This window comes from Achroia grisella, unplaced genomic scaffold, assembly GCF_030625045.1.
Source record: "Achroia grisella isolate CSIRO2021 unplaced genomic scaffold, CSIRO_AGI_Agris_v1 utg478, whole genome shotgun sequence".
NCBI classification, from domain to species: Eukaryota; Metazoa; Arthropoda; class Insecta; order Lepidoptera; family Pyralidae; genus Achroia; species Achroia grisella.
The window spans coordinates 933,285-952,777 of NW_026712882.1; the positions used below are offsets into that span (position 1 = coordinate 933,285).

The 19,493-nt window shown below is 29.5% G+C and overlaps 1 protein-coding gene across 1 annotated transcript in view; it reads left to right on the top strand.

The window, feature by feature from the left end:
- LOC131845607 (prolactin-releasing peptide receptor-like) overlaps positions 1-19,493 on the top strand; it is a 50,926-nt gene that overhangs the window by 30,800 nt on the left and 633 nt on the right. The window contains exon 2 of the mRNA XM_059194684.1: positions 15,295-16,848. Coding sequence (XP_059050667.1) covers positions 15,533-16,840 — 1,308 coding nt within the window. The 5' untranslated portion in view covers positions 15,295-15,532 and the 3' untranslated portion in view covers positions 16,841-16,848. The remainder of the gene's footprint in view (positions 1-15,294; positions 16,849-19,493) is intronic.

Here is a 19,493-nt window from a genome sequence, read left to right on the forward strand (position 1 = left end):
ATATCATATGAAAGGGCATATCAAAGGGATTCCGATAACATATATTTGTTGCTAGATTAATAGTAAGCTTTTTCGTTTATCTGATATATTTAATGGTTACGATAACTACAAGTTTATTGCCCACGATAGCACTCTGTATGTGATAGATATTTCTACGCAATACATGTATCTAGATTACTGGATTAACTATATATTGAGATAGACTTCATACAAAGTTGTCTAACTTTGTCTCGCCTGTTTTAGCCGCTAAGCATTTTTTTAAGCTAAGTTGTAGGACAAGAGGACAGGTAGTGAAAATACAGGATATAGAGACATAGCATTTTAAGCTATAGCCGCCAGATTGCTTTGTAACTTTAGTTGTAGAGTGAGATTAGAAAGTGAAATTATATGAAGAGAAGTATGACATCTTAGTCCCGAAATGACAACTCGTTAATGGTCACATGATCATAGGCGTCACGTGATATCGTGATGCCTATGATGCTGATCATGTATATAGGTGACGTGACAATCATCAGGCCTTCAGTTTTTTAACCATATCAATTGTATAATGAAATACCTATTATGTTATTCTTATAGCTCATAGTAAATTGACAAATTGTGTTTTTGTTTACTAAAAAACTGTTTTTTTAATGTAATACAAATGTTCAGACATACAAAAACAAAATGTAAATGAATTTTATTATATAAATACCGCTAATAATTTGTGTGAAAAACTTTTAAGAATTATAAACATACACATAAATTTTATTTATTTGTATAGATAAGCATGTATAAGTGAGCAATGAATTTTTGTCTGTATATTATCTTATCACCGGAATGTTTTTGTATACGGGTACTATACCTAAGTGCAGTACTTTAGTTGATACCGCATGACGCCATTGCAATTTTCACTTGAGACTCCATTGACCTCTATTGCTTTGAGATAAAGATGAAATTACTTTGTCGAGAGTAGAATGAATTACTTGCCGTCTCTTATGGTCCCTTTCAATAAAATCACTAGACTAGTAGCAGATTTAATGGGTTTTCGATGCTAAAAGCCATTGTATTCATATATAGCTTAGGCAAAACTGAACACCTTCCTCTTCAAATAGAAATGTGAAAATCTGAGACTAATTTTGAAACTTTCGTATTAAGTCCATGACACTTTTCATGACAATTTTGCAGTTTACTCAAAGGATCGAAACTTCATTTTACATTTTCATATTACTTCTTGGAAAAAGTAGCTCAATTTTATAAAAGCTATTTATTTTGTTAATCCATAGGAAACCAACCCCGAGTAATCATTCTTCCATCAAACCATCAAACCATCCAACCATTCATACTTTTATAACGATATATTTATTTTTTATTTATATAACAATTCTAAATTTGAAATACAAAATTAATTAGATACATAAGTTTGATACGTCATGATCGTATAAAGAATATACTTTTATTTCGTAAAATTACATAATATTGCACAATAGTGAAAAGTAATATTATTATTTGAGGTAGTCTACTCAGGTAGTACAGCAGTTAGCACACTACATGACATCTGATGGTCGCGGATTCATCTATGAACAGCACAAACATTTACGTTTATATTGATCATATATTTTGCTCATCATTTTTTTTTTCTACTTATAAAAACAATCGATTTAGTAGTACTACGATCTAGTAGTAATACGATCTAGTAGATACCATAATACAAGCTTTGCTTAGTTAAGAGGAAGTGTATAGTATGTAAGTTGTCTATGATTTGTTTATTCATTTATAACTTAGACAATATAAGCAGAGTCTTTTACTAATAATTATATATCAAATAAAAAGAAATATTTACCTTGTTATACTAACGACTTACTAATAATGTTTGGATTTGTCAATAATGTCGCTGGGGACAAACAAATTCCTAAGTGTTTATATTTGTTAAGGAGTGGTACGTTAACGGAAATATCTGAAAGTAGTTGGATCAATTAGTTTGCACTACTAATTAATAGGATTACTGAGCAGAGAATGACGTCAGTCCAGTGGCAGTGTTTTAAGATATATTTACATAATGCTTACATAAATTACATACAGAATCTCTATGCGGTAGTGTAATATTTCGATGTGTTGTTTTATAATAAAAAAAATATAGGATTTATTTTAGTCAATACATCTAGTGGGCAGAACCTGTACTTTACTATCTGTTTCTTCCTTATCCCATTCATTTGGGGTCGGCGTAGCATATTTTTCTCTTCAATTCATTCCTGTTCCCAGTCATCTCGTTTTTCACTCCCTTTCTAGTTAGTGCATCCATCTTTTTTTAGCCTTCCTACCTTTATAACCTACACTAATAGTATAGGTACTAGACAACTCCTATAAATAGTCAAATATTCAATTGACAGCTTTGAAGTATAAAAATGCACCTATCACTGGTACATAAAGTTTATATTATTGATAAAAAAAAATTGTGGTTTTTAATATATGAATATATAATAAGGTACTGTGACGGTTCGCCTAGTACTCATTTTAGTTTTACGTCATATTTTGCATAAAATGGGCGATAAAAGGAAATAACAAGAAAAATGTACATATTAAAAATATTCACTTCAAAAATTATACATACATAGAATAAATTAGCATATATTCCGTTATTTAATTGACAAAATAATTGTAGTAGAAGCATCGTTTTATTTGATAAATAAAATACATAAAATAAGTTAGATGTAAAATAGTACAAAATACTAAATAAAATTAATATTGTGTATTTAGCTCTCAACACCAGAAAAAGGATAGTTCGCTATAACTATCTATAGATATTACATGTGTGTCAAAATAAAGCCATTAAAAACTGTTAAATGCATATATGTAAACATGTTTACTAGCAGAAAAGACAATAGGGCGGCATCCTTTTGTGTTCGTCAAAAGAAGGCCGACAAACACACTATCTACAGATATTACACGTGTGTTAAAAACAAAACTATTAAGAACTGTTAAATATTTTTCTGTAAACATATTTACTAGCAAATAGGACAATAGAACGGCATCCTTTGTGTTTAACAAAAGAAAGCCGACATGCATACATAGGATGTTCCAATTTACTACGTTGTAAGAGATCATGATTTAAATAGATAAATAGAAAACAACTTCTAAGGAATTAATTGTATTGAAACATTAGTTCAGGTTTTGATAATAGAAAGGAATTTATTAGAATTTCATAAAAACACAGTATGTAAAATAATAGTATCAACAGAATGAGCATTTATATATGAATACTAACGTTTATCTAATTATAATGATTTATTAAGTAAATTATAAATTACATTTTTATTTTTATTACAGACTTTAATATTAATTACATATTATATATGTGTTTGCAATTTATTATAAAGTTATATCAACATTAAATTAATAAACAAGTAAATATATTATGTAAACTCGGTAAATGGTTATTTATAATTTATATAGGAAAAATATTTGAAAACAAAATAAAATTTAGGATAAATAAAAGTGTTACAAAATAAATTTAAAAATCATCCTGTATAATTAGTGTGAACTGCATAAGAACGAAGTTCTCACGTTGAGTTATGTTTAGATATATATATATATATTTGGCAAGACCAAAATTGGTAGAATTGTGAGGAAGGATCAAAAGAAAGTTTAGTCGTCGGCGAGCTTCCGTAGGAGTAACAAGTGTATATTTAACTCTTTTAATATTCGTAATAAAGGAGATTTTAGTAAGTGATTTTAATACTTTAATATCCGTTCTTGTCAACATATTGGTAAGTCATTTTAATTCTTTCACTTTATTTATTGTGCTCATAATATACTGTATGTCTGTTATCATTTGACTGTATTATTGGGATATGTTAGATAAACTGCCAAGTTAATTAGGAAATGTACATGTGTTTATTTATTTTATGATTTGCGTGGAATTAATATGTTGACGAATACATTGATTTAGTTTAATTACTTATAATATAAAATTTAACGAGCATGGTTTATTTGTGTCTTTCTTATATTACGATAATAGTCTCAATTTGTACCTAAATCTGAGTTATATTGATTTATTTTCTTTAGTTAGGTTGAAAGGTTAGGAGTTTAATATTAAAGGTGTATATTTACTCGTTAGATGCTAATGAATTTAATTGTGTCCTTTAACAGTTGTTGATAACTCTAATATTTTATATGAGAATTATATTAATAATAAATTTACTACGACTAAACTAAAAGTAAATTAAGGAAGTTATAGTAAAACCCTATTGTACTTATAATGATGGCTAATAATAGTTCAGTTACTTATCAAAATTAAATATTTCATTTACTTATTTCAACTATTTATTACTTATTTCAAATATTTCATTATTCACACTAAATGTCTTGCTGTGTGGTGTTCTTTGTTTGGGATAGTAAATTACGTTTACTATTTCGAATATATAGATATTGCATGGTTAATATTTAGTACATGTCTACATTACATTACACGGAAGATGTAGTGAGAGGAAGATCTTTGAGTCTTATATATATATTTTGCTGAAGGCTTTATTAGAAGGAGGCAAATGTTTGTATCGATGAATAAACTATTGAAGTAACATTTTCCAATAATTTATGATGATCAAATGTGAACCGTAAATCTCTATGGAGACTTTAGCAAGTAAGTGAAGTTTATAATAAATAGGTTGTGGAAGTTTTTATCAGGAGGAGAGAGAGGCTCAGATCGATGAATCTATGATGAAGTCACATGTTCCATCATTTGAGGAGAGATGAGTCAAAGCTCGCAATGAAGGTTTTAGACCACGATCCCTGTGGAGATTTCTACAACCAGTAAGGACTTAACTTAGTTGATAACACTGTGGTTATCTAGGACACACACCCTAAGTTTTACCGTATGCATGTTGTATGGCTAGTGTATCAATATAGCGATATGTTGCTACTCTGGATATGCAGCATTGTGTGGGTAAAGTTTAGGACGCATTACATTTATTATATTACAACTTATTATACACTGCACAAATTAAATAGATAATTAATAGATGAATTAACCCATACGAAGATTATATACATTCCACAAAAGATGTCGCTTGGGGGAGGGTTCTGGTTACTGAAGGCTTCACTAGAAGGAGGAAAATAATTGTATCGATGATTGAACTATTGAAGAGACATTTTCCAATAGTTTTTGATGATATATTATGATCCGTAAATCTCTATGGAGGCTTTAGTAAAGAAATATAATTTCTGTAATAGTTGTGGAAGTTTTCATCAGGAGGAGAGAGAGGCTCAGATCGATGAATTTATGATGAAGTCACATGTTCCATCATTGGAGGAGAGATGAGTCAAAGCTCGCAATGAAGGTTTTAGACCACGATCCCTGTGGAGATTTCTACAACCAGTAGGGACTTAACTTAGTTGATAACACTGTGGTTATTTAGGACACACACCCTAAGTTTTACCGTACGCATGTTGTATGGCTAGTGTATCAATATAGCGATATGTTGCTACTCTGGATATGCAGCATTGTGTGGGTAAAGTTTAGGACGCATTACATTTATTATATTACAACTTATTATACACTGCACAAATTAAATAGATAATTAATAGATGAATTAACCCATACGAAGATTATATACATTCCACAAAAGATATCACTTGGGGGGGGATTCTGGTTACTGAAGGCTTCACTAGAAGGAGGAAAATACTTGTATCGATGATTGAACTATTGAAGTGACATTTTCCAATAGTTTTTGATGATATATTATGATCCGTAAATCTCTATGGAGGCTTTAGTAAGGAAATATAATTTCTTTAATAGTTGTGGAAGTTTTCATCAGGAGGAGAGAGAGGCTCAGATCGATGAATTTATGATGAAGTCACATGTTCCATCATTTGAGGAGAGATGGGTCAAAGCTCGCAATGAAGGTTTTAGACCACGATCCCTGTGGAGATTTCTACAACGAATAGGGACTTCTGTTTAGTTGATAACACTGTGGTTATCTAGGACACACACCCTAAGCATTACTATATGTGCGTTGTATGTGTGGTGTATCAGTATAGAGATATATTGCTACCCTGGACATATGGCGTTACGTGGGTAAAGGTTTAGGACGCATGCCACATTTATTATATACCTAACACAAATTATTACACTGCACAAATATGTATATAATGGATGAATTAAACTGTATTGAATATTGTTTATATGAACCAGCTGAAGCAGTAGCAATTCGGTTCAGTATAACTTCCTTATAGATATAGAGATGTCTTTCGCATTCTATAAATAGTGGAACTATCAAATTAATACAGAATTATCATATTGAATTTATACGAATGCAACTATTAAAATACATCACGTTGAAATTAGTAATGTTAAGTGCACTTATCTTTTCTGTTGAGTATATTCTACATGAATAGTATAAACTAATAATTAAGGTTGTAATAAATTAACGTTAACTAATAGGTGAAGAAGTGTACATTAAGCAGTTAAGTAAAAAAGATATGTAATTGTGAATATTATAGTTTTGGGGGTTATTAGTTGGGAATGGGAGGTTACCAGAAGTAGTGAAGGTGAGTGTTAATGCATTCTAAAAGGATCCTTTAAACCTACACCCGAGTCACAAGTCTCGGGCACCACTTGTGGTTCTCTCCCTGAACCATCAAGGGCCGATATGAATGCTGAATTGTCATCATAATTAGTGGGTTTAATAAACAGGTACATATAAAAGTATAATTGCTAATTAAGTTGGTATTATAATAGGACTATATTGTTTTCTTATTTAATAAAACCACTTGTAATGTTGAATTAATAAAATAAATTAATCTTGTTTTGGTGCTGAGAATACTCATCCCATTTCACTTTTAAATGGTGCATATTGCAACTCTACTTTGCATATCCCACATTATTCATTAAAATCATAATGGTTCAATGATTCAAATATAGACCTTATAATTATTATTCATAACATATACTCTGTATCATAATTTGTATTATTGAGATATGTATTTATCTCGCAGTTATTACTCCATCATATACCAATAAAAGAATCTATAGTTACTACAAACACAACGGGTCCACCGATACTAGACGATCACAATAATTTATTTATATGGCCAAATGATTAAAGATTAAGTGTTCCATCGTTATATGATCTATATTTAGAGATTCCTCCGATATTTAGAGAGGGTATCGTAGATTGTGTTTTTAGGTAAGGGGGGGAATGTTACAATTGGTGTGGCGCCGTAACCAGGATTACCAGGATGCCAGAATTGGGGTATAAGTAAAATTTTATTAAAATAGATCACTTCGAACACTTGATCACAATTGGAGTCTGTGACTGAGTGAATTGGTTTTAAAATATGATGAGAGTAGTAAATATATGTAATTTAATATGTTATACTATTATGAAAATAAATTTACGAATATATTAGGTAACTTATGGAATATTAGGTGACTTGTGGAATATTAGGAAATTAGTGGAATATTAGGTAACTAGTGGAATATTAGGGGACTTATGGAATATTAGGTGACTAGTGGAATATTAGGTGACTTGTGGATTATTAGGTAAATAGTGGAATATTAGGGGACTTATGGAATATTAGGTGACTAGTGGAATATTAGGTAACTAATCCACTAGTACGAATCTAATTGATATTACAGATGACGTCATTTTTTAACAATAAATAATTGCGAAATTTTGCGATCGAAGTTAGATAATTGGTACACTGGTTAAAATATAAGTAAATGTGTTAAGTTAGTTAATATGTATTATTGTTTCGAAATTACTAAAGGTTTGGGGGTCGCTTAGAAATTAAAACTGTCGAGGAGATAGAATAAATTTAACGAATAATTAATTATATAAAGTAATTGTGTTAACTAACTACTACCATTTTTATTGCTTTCAAAATTACTAAAATGTTGGGTGTCACTTATAAATTAGAACTTGTTAGGAATCGATAGAATAAGTGCAACAAGTAAATAATTATGTAAAGTATATGTATCAAATTAGTTACCATGTTATTAATTGTAGGGTCGCTTATAAATTATAACATGTTAATTATATAAATAATATGTATCAAACGTAAAGTTATTATGCTATTGTTTTTTCAAATTACTGAGAGGATGGGGGTCGATAGACATATTTATATAACTATGTTATGCATAAAACTAATTATTAATTACTGTTTTCGAATTATTAATCAATTGGGGGTCGCTTATAATTTAAAATTGTTGGGAGTCGATAGAAACATTTACAACAAAATTAATTATATAAATAATATGTATCAAACTAGTTATTGTATTATTAGTTTTTGAAATTACTAAAGGATGGGGGGTCGATAGAAACATTTACAACAAAATTAATTATATAAATAATATGTATCAAGCTAGTTATTGTGTTATTGGTTTTTGAAATTACTAAAGGATGGGGGGTCGATAGAAACATTTACAACAAAATTAATTATATAAATAATATGTATCAAGCTAGTTATTGTGTTATTGGTTTTTGAAATTACTAAAGGATGGGGGGTCGATAGAAATATTTACAACAAAATTAATTATATAAATAATATGTATCAAGCTAGTTATTGTGTTATTGGGTTTTGAAATTACTAAAGGATGGAAGGTCGATAGAAATATTTACAACAAAATTAATTATATAAATAATATGTATCAAGCTAGTTATTGTGTTATTGGGTTTTGAAATTACTAAAGGATGGAGGGTCGATAGAAATATTTACAAAAAAATTAATTATATAAATAATATGTATCAAACTAGTTATTGTGTTATTGGTTTTTCGAAATTACTAAGAGGTTGGGGTCGATAGAAATATTGATATAATTATATTATGCATAAAACTAATTATTAATTATTATTTCCAAGTTGCTAGCAGTTTGGGGGTCGATTATAATTTGAAATTATAGGGGTTTGATAGAAAGATTTATTAGAAATGAATAATTATTTTCGAATTCCTACCTTCTATTAGAAATGGCATCTGCCTCTGCAATAGTATACTCAATAATCCATTAATAGAAAAGGCCATAGAAATTATCAATATAGTCAAATTTGGCATTATCGAAAGAAATGTATCATAATTTAGATATTTTGTATTGATGCATCGATAGGAGTGGCATATTCTCCGAAAAAAAAAAAAAAATTTTGAAATTTAAGTATTAATAATAACATTCAGGTCGAAAAAAAAACCGTAGGGGTGGATATTAATATTTACCACAAAGTATGTACCACCAAATAGGTTAGAATGCAATGCAGGTTGCAATTAGCGTTAGTATATAATATTATCTTATTAGTAGCATTAGAAATAATGATGCATATGTTTTATTAAATTGTCAACCATACTGAAATCTCCGTTAATACGTAAGTTAGATATTGCATTGCATAGCTTTGGAAACAATATTACAAAACATAACCACAGAAAAAAAAAAAAGAGTTATGTTCGGTCATTCTTAATAAAAGGAAACAGTCTTATAAATATAAAATAAATTGTCAAAAGTTTAAAACTATAAGTTATATAATGAAAATAAAATATGTTATATAGGAAAATCTAATGTAATTATCCAACTTATTAATTGTACTATTATTAATTGAACTCCATGATAATTAGGGGGTCGACTGTGACGGTTCGCCTGGTATTCATTTTAGTTAACACCATATATTTTATAGAATTATGATAAAAGAAAATAATAACAATAATTATTTAAAGATTAAGACTTATAAGTTATATAATGGAAATAAAGCAAACAAAACAAAAGAAAGAAATAGTTATTAGTAAGTAATTCTAATGTAATTATCATTCTGATAAACTCCATGATAATTAGGGGGTCGACTGTGACGGTTCGCCTGGTATTCATTTTAGTTAACACCATATATTTTATAAAATTATGATAAAAGAAAATAATAATAATAATTGTTTAAAACAAACAAAACGAAAGAAAGAAATAGTTATTAGTAGATAATTTTAATGTAATTATCATTCTGATAAACTCCATGATAATTAGGGGGTCGACTGTGACGGTTCGCCTAGTACTCATTTTAGTTTTACGTCATATTTTGCATAAAATGGGCGATAAAAGGAAATAACAAGAAAAATGTACATATTAAAAATATTCACTTCAAAAATTATACATACATAGAATAAATTAGCATATATTCCGTTATTTAATTGACAAAATAATTGTAGTAGAAGCATCGTTTTATTTGATAAATAAAATACATAAAATAAGTTAGATGTAAAATAGTACAAAATACTAAATAAAATTAATATTGTGTATTTAGCTCTCAACACCAGAAAAAGGATAGTTCGCTATAACTATCTATAGATATTACATGTGTGTCAAAATAAAGCCATTAAAAACTGTTAAATGCATATATGTAAACATGTTTACTAGCAGAAAAGACAATAGGGCGGCATCCTTTTGTGTTCGTCAAAAGAAGGCCGACAAACACACTATCTACAGATATTACACGTGTGTTAAAAACAAAACTATTAAGAACTGTTAAATATTTTTCTGTAAACATATTTACTAGCAAATAGGACAATAGAACGGCATCCTTTGTGTTTAACAAAAGAAAGCCGACATGCATACATAGGATGTTCCAATTTACTACGTTGTAAGAGATCATGATTTAAATAGATAAATAGAAAACAACTTCTAAGGAATTAATTGTATTGAAACATTAGTTCAGGTTTTGATAATAGAAAGGAATTTATTAGAATTTCATAAAAACACAGTATGTAAAATAATAGTATCAACAGAATGAGCATTTATATATGAATACTAACGTTTATCTAATTATAATGATTTATTAAGTAAATTATAAATTACATTTTTATTTTTATTACAGACTTTAATATTAATTACATATTATATATGTGTTTGCAATTTATTATAAAGTTATATCAACATTAAATTAATAAACAAGTAAATATATTATGTAAACTCGGTAAATGGTTATTTATAATTTATATAGGAAAAATATTTGAAAACAAAATAAAATTTAGGATAAATAAAAGTGTTACAAAATAAATTTAAAAATCATCCTGTATAATTAGTGTGAACTGCATAAGAACGAAGTTCTCACGTTGAGTTATGTTTAGATATATATATATATATTTGGCAAGACCAAAATTGGTAGAATTGTGAGGAAGGATCAAAAGAAAGTTTAGTCGTCGGCGAGCTTCCGTAGGAGTAACAAGTGTATATTTAACTCTTTTAATATTCGTAATAAAGGAGATTTTAGTAAGTGATTTTAATACTTTAATATCCGTTCTTGTCAACATATTGGTAAGTCATTTTAATTCTTTCACTTTATTTATTGTGCTCATAATATACTGTATGTCTGTTATCATTTGACTGTATTATTGGGATATGTTAGATAAACTGCCAAGTTAATTAGGAAATGTACATGTGTTTATTTATTTTATGATTTGCGTGGAATTAATATGTTGACGAATACATTGATTTAGTTTAATTACTTATAATATAAAATTTAACGAGCATGGTTTATTTGTGTCTTTCTTATATTACGATAATAGTCTCAATTTGTACCTAAATCTGAGTTATATTGATTTATTTTCTTTAGTTAGGTTGAAAGGTTAGGAGTTTAATATTAAAGGTGTATATTTACTCGTTAGATGCTAATGAATTTAATTGTGTCCTTTAACAGTTGTTGATAACTCTAATATTTTATATGAGAATTATATTAATAATAAATTTACTACGACTAAACTAAAAGTAAATTAAGGAAGTTATAGTAAAACCCTATTGTACTTATAATGATGGCTAATAATAGTTCAGTTACTTATCAAAATTAAATATTTCATTTACTTATTTCAACTATTTATTACTTATTTCAAATATTTCATTATTCACACTAAATGTCTTGCTGTGTGGTGTTCTTTGTTTGGGATAGTAAATTACGTTTACTATTTCGAATATATAGATATTGCATGGTTAATATTTAGTACATGTCTACATTACATTACACGGAAGATGTAGTGAGAGGAAGATCTTTGAGTCTTATATATATATTTTGCTGAAGGCTTTATTAGAAGGAGGCAAATGTTTGTATCGATGAATAAACTATTGAAGTAACATTTTCCAATAATTTATGATGATCAAATGTGAACCGTAAATCTCTATGGAGACTTTAGCAAGTAAGTGAAGTTTATAATAAATAGGTTGTGGAAGTTTTTATCAGGAGGAGAGAGAGGCTCAGATCGATGAATCTATGATGAAGTCACATGTTCCATCATTTGAGGAGAGATGAGTCAAAGCTCGCAATGAAGGTTTTAGACCACGATCCCTGTGGAGATTTCTACAACCAGTAAGGACTTAACTTAGTTGATAACACTGTGGTTATCTAGGACACACACCCTAAGTTTTACCGTATGCATGTTGTATGGCTAGTGTATCAATATAGCGATATGTTGCTACTCTGGATATGCAGCATTGTGTGGGTAAAGTTTAGGACGCATTACATTTATTATATTACAACTTATTATACACTGCACAAATTAAATAGATAATTAATAGATGAATTAACCCATACGAAGATTATATACATTCCACAAAAGATGTCGCTTGGGGGAGGGTTCTGGTTACTGAAGGCTTCACTAGAAGGAGGAAAATAATTGTATCGATGATTGAACTATTGAAGAGACATTTTCCAATAGTTTTTGATGATATATTATGATCCGTAAATCTCTATGGAGGCTTTAGTAAAGAAATATAATTTCTGTAATATTTGTGGAAGTTTTCATCAGGAGGAGAGAGAGGCTCAGATCGATGAATTTATGATGAAGTCACATGTTCCATCATTTGAGGAGAGATGAGTCAAAGCTCGCAATGAAGGTTTTAGACCACGATCCCTGTGGAGATTTCTACAACCAGTAGGGACTTAACTTAGTTGATAACACTGTGGTTATTTAGGACACACACCCTAAGTTTTACCGTACGCATGTTGTATGGCTAGTGTATCAATATAGCGATATGTTGCTACTCTGGATATGCAGCATTGTGTGGGTAAAGTTTAGGACGCATTACATTTATTATATTACAACTTATTATACACTGCACAAATTAAATAGATAATTAATAGATGAATTAACCCATACGAAGATTATATACATTCCACAAAAGATATCACTTGGGGGGGTTCTGGTTACTGAAGGCTTCACTAGAAGGAGGAAAATACTTGTATCGATGATTGAACTATTGAAGTGACATTTTCCAATAGTTTTTGATGATATATTATGATCCGTAAATCTCTATGGAGGCTTTAGTAAGGAAATATAATTTCTTTAATAGTTGTGGAAGTTTTCATCAGGAGGAGAGAGAGGCTCAGATCGATGAATTTATGATGAAGTCACATGTTCCATCATTTGAGGAGAGATGGGTCAAAGCTCGCAATGAAGGTTTTAGACCACGATCCCTGTGGAGATTTCTACAACGAATAGGGACTTCTGTTTAGTTGATAACACTGTGGTTATCTAGGACACACACCCTAAGCATTACTATATGTGCGTTGTATGTGTGGTGTATCAGTATAGAGATATATTGCTACCCTGGACATATGGCGTTACGTGGGTAAAGGTTTAGGACGCATGCCACATTTATTATATACCTAACACAAATTATTACACTGCACAAATATGTATATAATGGATGAATTAAACTGTATTGAATATTGTTTATATGAACCAGCTGAAGCAGTAGCAATTCGGTTCAGTATAACTTCCTTATAGATATAGAGATGTCTTTCGCATTCTATAAATAGTGGAACTATCAAATTAATACAGAATTATCATATTGAATTTATACGAATGCAACTATTAAAATACATCACGTTGAAATTAGTAATGTTAAGTGCACTTATCTTTTCTGTTGAGTATATTCTACATGAATAGTATAAACTAATAATTAAGGTTGTAATAAATTAACGTTAACTAATAGGTGAAGAAGTGTACATTAAGCAGTTAAGTAAAAAAGATATGTAATTGTGAATATTATAGTTTTGGGGGGTTATTAGTTGGGAATGGGAGGTTACCAGAAGTAGTGAAGGTGAGTGTTAATGCATTCTAAAAGGATCCTTTAAACCTACACCCGAGTCACAAGTCTCGGGCACCACTTGTGGTTCTCTCCCTGAACCATCAAGGGCCGATATGAATGCTGAATTGTCATCATAATTAGTGGGTTTAATAAACAGGTACATATAAAAGTATAATTGCTAATTAAGTTGGTATTATAATAGGACTATATTGTTTTCTTATTTAATAAAACCACTTGTAATGTTGAATTAATAAAATAAATTAATCTTGTTTTGGTGCTGAGAATACTCATCCCATTTCACTTTTAAATGGTGCATATTGCAACTCTACTTTGCATATCCCACATTATTCATTAAAATCATAATGGTTCAATGATTCAAATATAGACCTTATAATTATTATTCATAACATATACTCTGTATCATAATTTGTATTATTGAGATATGTATTTATCTCGCAGTTATTACTCCATCATATACCAATAAAAGAATCTATAGTTACTACAAACACAACGGGTCCACCGATACTAGACGATCACAATAATTTATTTATATGGCCAAATGATTAAAGATTAAGTGTTCCATGCGTATATGATCTATTATTTAGATGATCCTCCGATATTTAGAGAGGGTGTTTCAGTCTATTTTATAGGGAAGGGGGGGAACGTTACAGTACCCGTATACGTTAACAGCATATGCTGGCGAGACATCAATGAACGATGATATTCATCAAGGCAAGTTCACCTGGAATTATCCACGATAATTTCCAATGTGATCTCTTCGGAAAATGTGAAGTGGAGATCAACCGAACTGTACAAATTACTAACAATCCCATCCCTCCGATAAGAAAATATCATATTTATAAAAAAAAAAACAAAAATTAGTGAATATCTCAATTGAATTATAATCAGTTGGGATAAAATATGGATTAATCAATTTTCCATTCAAAGTCGCTCCATCTGATACGAACTAAATATTAATTTTCATTACAAAAGGACCATTGAGGCGTTAATATCTATCCATTGTGCCAACCAAAGTACCTACTGATAAGGAAAATTTGAATTTTATGTAGATACTTGAAAGGAGCTTAGTGCTGAAATACCAATAAACTTATCTTCTCTAGCTCATTTTTGCAGTATCAACCCAAACTACTTTGACCGCTCATAGTTCTATAATATATATAGAAACTACTTAAATTATCGACATGAAATATATTTAGATATTGTTTATAATTAACTAACTTAACCAATAATTAATTTCTTTTTATTTGTTTCAGATAATAAAAGAAGAACAGTAATGATATCGACCATATACAAGTCTAACAATGCAGATGTATACTAACAATTTGAAGTTGATTACCATATTTTGTATACAAAGTCAATAATTCCTACATAAACATTATGAGACACAACAATACAGAGGACAATACAAAAACGAAACAAATAGAACAGTACAAATATGTTAGTAGCAAACCTAATTGGTTTATGATGCCAAGTTAAAAACAATATAAAATTATGCCGACCGAACAATGGATAACAGATGAGCCTGTATTAAATGATACACTGACAATAGAGAATGTACACGATGTAAATTCAACAACATTCACTGATCCAATTGAGGATAAGGCTATCCAGGCAGCGTTCTGTATTGCGTACACTATCATATTCGTCGTTGGAATTTTTGGAAATGCTCTAGTATGTTACGCAGTCATCAGGAACCGAGCTATGCAAACTGTAACTAATCTCTTTATCACGAACTTAGCATTATCGGATATACTCTTATGTGTATTTGCCGTACCATTTACTCCTCTTTACACATTTCTTGGAAGATGGGTCTTTGGCGGTTTGTTGTGCCATATCATGCCTTATGCACAAGGTTGTAGCGTTTATATTTCAACTCTCACACTTACTTCCATAGCTATAGATAGATTTTTCGTCATAATCTACCCATTCAAACCTCGAATGAAAATCAAGACTTGTATTGGCCTAATCATTTTTATATGGGTTTTCGCATTGTCTGTTACTTTTCCTTATGGTTATTACATGGCACTTGAAGACGCTTATTGCGCCGAAAAATGGCCATCAGATCACATTCGTAAGGCTTTTGGAGCCGTTACTACTATAATGCAATTTGTTATACCTTTTATTGTAATGGCATTTTGCTATACTTGTGTTAGTGTAAAATTAAATGATCGATTGAAGTCTAGACCAGGAAGTAAGAATAGTAAGAAGGAAGATGCGGAAAGAGAAAGAAAAAGAAGAACAAATAGAATGTTAATCGCAATGGTGGCCATATTTGGCTTGTCCTGGTTGCCACTGAATCTTATAAATATTAGTAGTGACTTTTACTCCTTAGCAGAAGACTGGACCTATTATATGGTATTATTCTTCATTGCACACTTCATAGCAATGTCTTCCACTTGCTATAATCCGTTTTTGTATGCATGGCTCAATGAGAATTTCCGTAAAGAGTTCAAACAGATCCTGCCATGTTTAGGAGCTTTAGTTACAAAGAAATCTAAAAGAAAATTCAGTCAGTCTGAAAAAACTGGTGCATTTCGCTCAGAGAAAACCTGCAACGGTAATGATACTGTTCAGGAATCATTATTAGCATCAACAATTAATAAATTGCCTTCAGTTAGATATACAATAGAATTTGAAGAAAAGTTAAAAGGTCTTGAAGATGAAGGTATAGAGAATATAAGTCCCGATGAGAAGCCAGTGGACAACACAAGTCCTGATGAAGACCGTCTGAATATGTATATGTTTGTAGATAAAACACTAATTACTTCTGATAAGGAACCAATTGTATCAGCGTTGTAGTTTTATAGGTAAGTAAGCTTTTTGTAATATTTATGAATATATCAACAAAGTTTCTTAACATATTTTTAACTTCTATACATCTATATAGTCCACCCTACATGATGCTGAAGACAGCAACCACACTTTTGTGAAACTCAATCTAATAATCTTAACTGAATTTTTTTTATAGTCAATTATTTTATTGGATACAATAAAGCTTTCGTAAATTATCTACAATGTTACTTGTATGCCTGTCACACTCACCACGATGTAACGAGCAGAGTATAAAAAATGACAGTGCCTTTAAATAATTGGAATCTCTGACACAAAAGCGATAAGTAAAATTTATTTAGATACATCAGATATTGTTGCTGAACAGATTATAATAAAATTTTATATTTTTTCCATTATTGAGTTCAGCATTACTGTATTACAACATATACAATATAAAAATCAGTTACAATGAAAATTGCAATTACATATTATATTTCAAAATAATATAGATATAAAAAATTACAGATAATTAGTTTAATTTTTACTTCTATGAACGAGGTTAATGACTGCATGCCATATTAGCGGTCAAACAATCTCATTGCCAACATTTGATATTTATACAATTACTCTCTCTGCAGATAAGAGAATAATTTAATAATAAAGCATTTATGTCTCGGCTCAGTATAAGTAATAGTAATCCGATCTTGGTTTATCTGAGGCTGTTCGTGACAGGCCGATGACTTCGCAGTTCCAAAACTAAACGCTGGCACTGTGAATTACAGATACTAGATTAAGGAAATTAAAAGAATAGAATAGAAAAAATCTTTATTAAAATAAACTTATATAAGTACTTTTAAATAGTCATAGTTTTTTCACTCATTCGAAGGAGTGTTAGAATACGTACAAGAAAAATGAACAAGATTCTTGCTTATTACGAAAAAGCACGAATCTTGTTAAAGGAAAATGGAAAGAAGAAACTATAATGAAATAAATCTATAGGAATATGTAATAAAAGTGTAATAAAGGAAAAAACTATGTTTGCTATTTTCGCTAAATGAAATCTCGCAGATCACTAGTATAAAACGAAATTACACTGTTTTATTACTTCTTGATACGTGTTTTTAATGTATTTTTTTACCTGGAATGGTAAACCACCTGATGGTAAGTTGTAACTATGATATCACGTTATCATATGCCACCCGATATCACTCTTGGGTTTCCAATCCGATGAACATATATTATGTCATGCCTCTAATCTTGTAATTTGTCACTTATGTCACCATTCAAACGAAACAAAGCAAGCTTTGTTGCTAAAATAAATAGCCAGAGACTTAGACAATTTTTTATAAAGTCTGAGGTAGTACATATTTTAGGTTAACTCATGATAGCTTGGTAGGCTTTAGCTACCATGAAACTCGATGTTTCGAATTTTATATGTATATATATAAAAAAGACAATAATATGTCAATAAATCATACAATAAGTTAAAAGTAACATAAATTTACGTTAATAAACATATTTGTAATATATATCTTCTTAAATTCAATATATCCATATACGATATAAAATTGTGAAATATAATTCATACAATCAAATAAATTAATTTTACACCAGCAACAATTTCCTATGCACGACTCTCTCTTTATTTACTCCTTATTTTGTAAGTTAAATAAATACAATGTACAAAAATATAATAAAAATAAATTAAACTACATAAAAAATATAAATTATAAACAATAGTGAAGCGCTTCTGAAATATACATAGGTACATATATTAGTATTATACGAAATCTGACTCATTATCTATTTAGGTGAGTCTTGTAACGTGATTTACAATCGACTATAATGTTATTTATGTCGATTTCGTGCTACTTTTTTATGTTTATTGAGTTTATTTTCGTTTATTATTAGTACAATATCATATTCTCGAACAAATGTTTTTATTCTTATTATAAGAATGAAAGACTACTACAAACATCGACAAAAATAGGATCTCAGTGGTTGCTGAACTTTCAGTTGGTTTTTTTTATTTTAGTATAAATTTTTTTATGCTTGTATACATTATATATAATATCATTATATATAATATGTATTATATATAATGTAAAATGATATAGGTAGACTTCATAAAAAGTCATCTGCATGGGTACCTCATCTATTTCAGTCAAGCAGGTTTCTTTGTAAGTTATGTTTGGATTGAAAGATGAGATGAGGTAGTCAAATTGTATGACATCTCAGGTCTCCTGAATAGCAACGTATGAGAATTCGCGGGTACCAACTGATAACGTGATATCCGTATTGCTGTTCATGTACATACATAGCATAATTTCATTTAATCAGATATCCATTTTTAATCTTAATTAATTACAACTTTTCTTTAACTTTCTTTATATATAAATAAATCAACAAATTAAGTTTAAAAATATTTATCTGCCAGTTCTTGCAAATGTCTGAAATGGCTGGACCTATTTTAACGGGACTTTCACTCGCAGATAACTAATATTATAAGGAGTAACTTAGGCAAAACAAAATTCCATGCGGATCTATTCGTAGGTAATAGCTAGTTTATAAATAAAACAATTACATATAGAATTTTCATTACATTATTAGAAATTTGTAATGCACTTTTATACTCTTACAAATTTCTAATAATTGTCTAAGAATACTTAAGTCAAATAAC